Genomic DNA, 1,737 nt, shown 5'->3' with positions numbered 1-1,737 from the left:
CCCCCCCCCCCGGTGTCCCGTCCCCTCAGGCCGTCCCCCCGTCCTTCCCCAACCCGCGGCGGCGGCTGCGGCTGCGGGACCTGGCCGAGCGCGTGGCGGGCGCGGCGCAGAACGAGCAGGAGCTCAACCAGCTGCTCAACGAGGCCCTGCTGGAGAGGGAGAACATCCAGGCGTGAGTGGGGACGGGGGGGAAAAACCAACGGGATGAGGGGGGATGAGGGGGTTTGGGGAATGGATTGGGGTGGTGGGTAGGTAGGGAAAAAAGGGAAGGGATGGGTGGAGGGGGACAAATCCTGCGTGGCAGTGCCTGGAAGCACGTGGGGAATTCCGTGGGTCCCGGTGATGCGCCGTGGATCCCGGTGATGCGCCGTGGATCCCGGTGCTTCTCTGTGGATCCCGGTGATGCTCCGTGGATCCCGGTGATGCTCTGTGGATCCTGGTGATGCTCCATGGATCCTGGTGATGCTCCATGGATCCTGGTGCTTCTCTGTGGATCCTGGTACTTCTCTGTGGATCCTGGTGATGCTCCATGGATCCCGGTGATGCTCTTTGGATCCTGGTGCTTTTCTGTGGATCCCAGTGCTTCTCTGTGGAGCCCGGTGATGCTCCATGGATCCCGGTGCTTCTCTGTGGATCCCAGAGCTTCTCCATGGATCCCCGTGCTTCTCCATGGGTCCCAGTGCTTCTCCATGGATCCCGGTGCTTCTCCGTGGATCCTGGTGATGCTCTATGGATCCTGGTGATGTTCCGTGGCTCCTGGTGATGCTCTGTGGACCCCAGTGCTTCTCCATGGATCCCTGTGCTTCTCTGGATCCTGGTGCATCTCTGTGGATCCCAGTGATGCTCCATGGATCCCAGTGCTTCTCCATGGATCCTGGTGACACTTCGTGGATCCTGGTCCTTCTCCATGGATCACGGTGATGTTCTATGGGTCCTGGTGATGCTCCATGGATCCCGGTGCTTCTCCGTGGATCCCAGTGATGCTCTGTGGATCCCGGTGATGCTCCATGGATCCCGGTGATTCTCCATGGATCCCAGTGATGCTCTGTGGATCCCAGTGCTTCTCCATGGCTCCTGGTGATGCTCTGTGGATCCTGGTGATATTCTATGGATCCTGGTGATGCTCTGTGGATCCTGGTGATATTCTATGGATCCTGGTGATGCTCCATGGATCCTGGTGCTTCTCTGTGGATCCCAGTCGTGCTCCATGGATCCTAGTGTTTCTCTGTGAATCCTGGTGCTTTTCCTTGGATCTCGGTGCTTCTCTGTGGATCCTGGTGCCGCTCTGTGGATTCTGGTGCTGCTCTGTGGATCCCGGTGCTTATCCGTGGATCCTGGTGCTTTTCCATGGATCCCGGTGATGCTCCATGGATCCCAGTGCTTCTCTGTGGATCCTAGTGATGCTCTGTGGATTCCGGTGCTTCTTTGTGAATCCTGGAGCTTCTCCATGGATCTCGGTACTTCACCATGGATCCCGGTGATGCTCTGTGGATCCTGGTGCTTCTCCATGGATCCTGGTGATGCTCTGTGGATCCTGGTGCATCTTTGTGGATCCTGGAGCTTCTCCATGGATCCCGGTGCTTCTCCGTGGATCCCAGTGATGCTCTGTGGATCCTGGTGCTTCTCCATGGATCCCGGTGCTTCTCCATGGATCCCGGTGATGCTCTATGGATCCTGGTGCTTCTCCGTCGATCCCGGTGCTTCTCCATGGATCCCGGTGATGCTCTATGGATCCTG

At 58.4% G+C, this 1,737-nt stretch overlaps 1 protein-coding gene across 1 annotated transcript in view; it reads left to right on the top strand.

Annotated features, from left to right (window-relative positions):
* Positions 1 to 176, top strand: part of LOC113940919 (adenylate cyclase type 3-like) — a gene marked incomplete at its 5' end in the record, with an annotated part of 6,300 nt that extends 6,124 nt beyond the window's left edge. Inside the window, 1 exon segment of the mRNA XM_027632065.1 lies at positions 30 to 176. Coding sequence (XP_027487866.1) covers positions 30 to 176 — 147 coding nt within the window.
* Between the last annotated feature and the right edge of the window lie 1,561 nt (positions 177 to 1,737).

Source organism: Corapipo altera, unplaced genomic scaffold, assembly GCF_003945725.1.
Source record: "Corapipo altera isolate COAL_440 unplaced genomic scaffold, ASM394572v1 60582, whole genome shotgun sequence".
Taxonomy (NCBI): domain Eukaryota; kingdom Metazoa; phylum Chordata; class Aves; order Passeriformes; family Pipridae; genus Corapipo; species Corapipo altera.
This window is presented reverse-complemented; position numbering and strand designations above follow the sequence as displayed.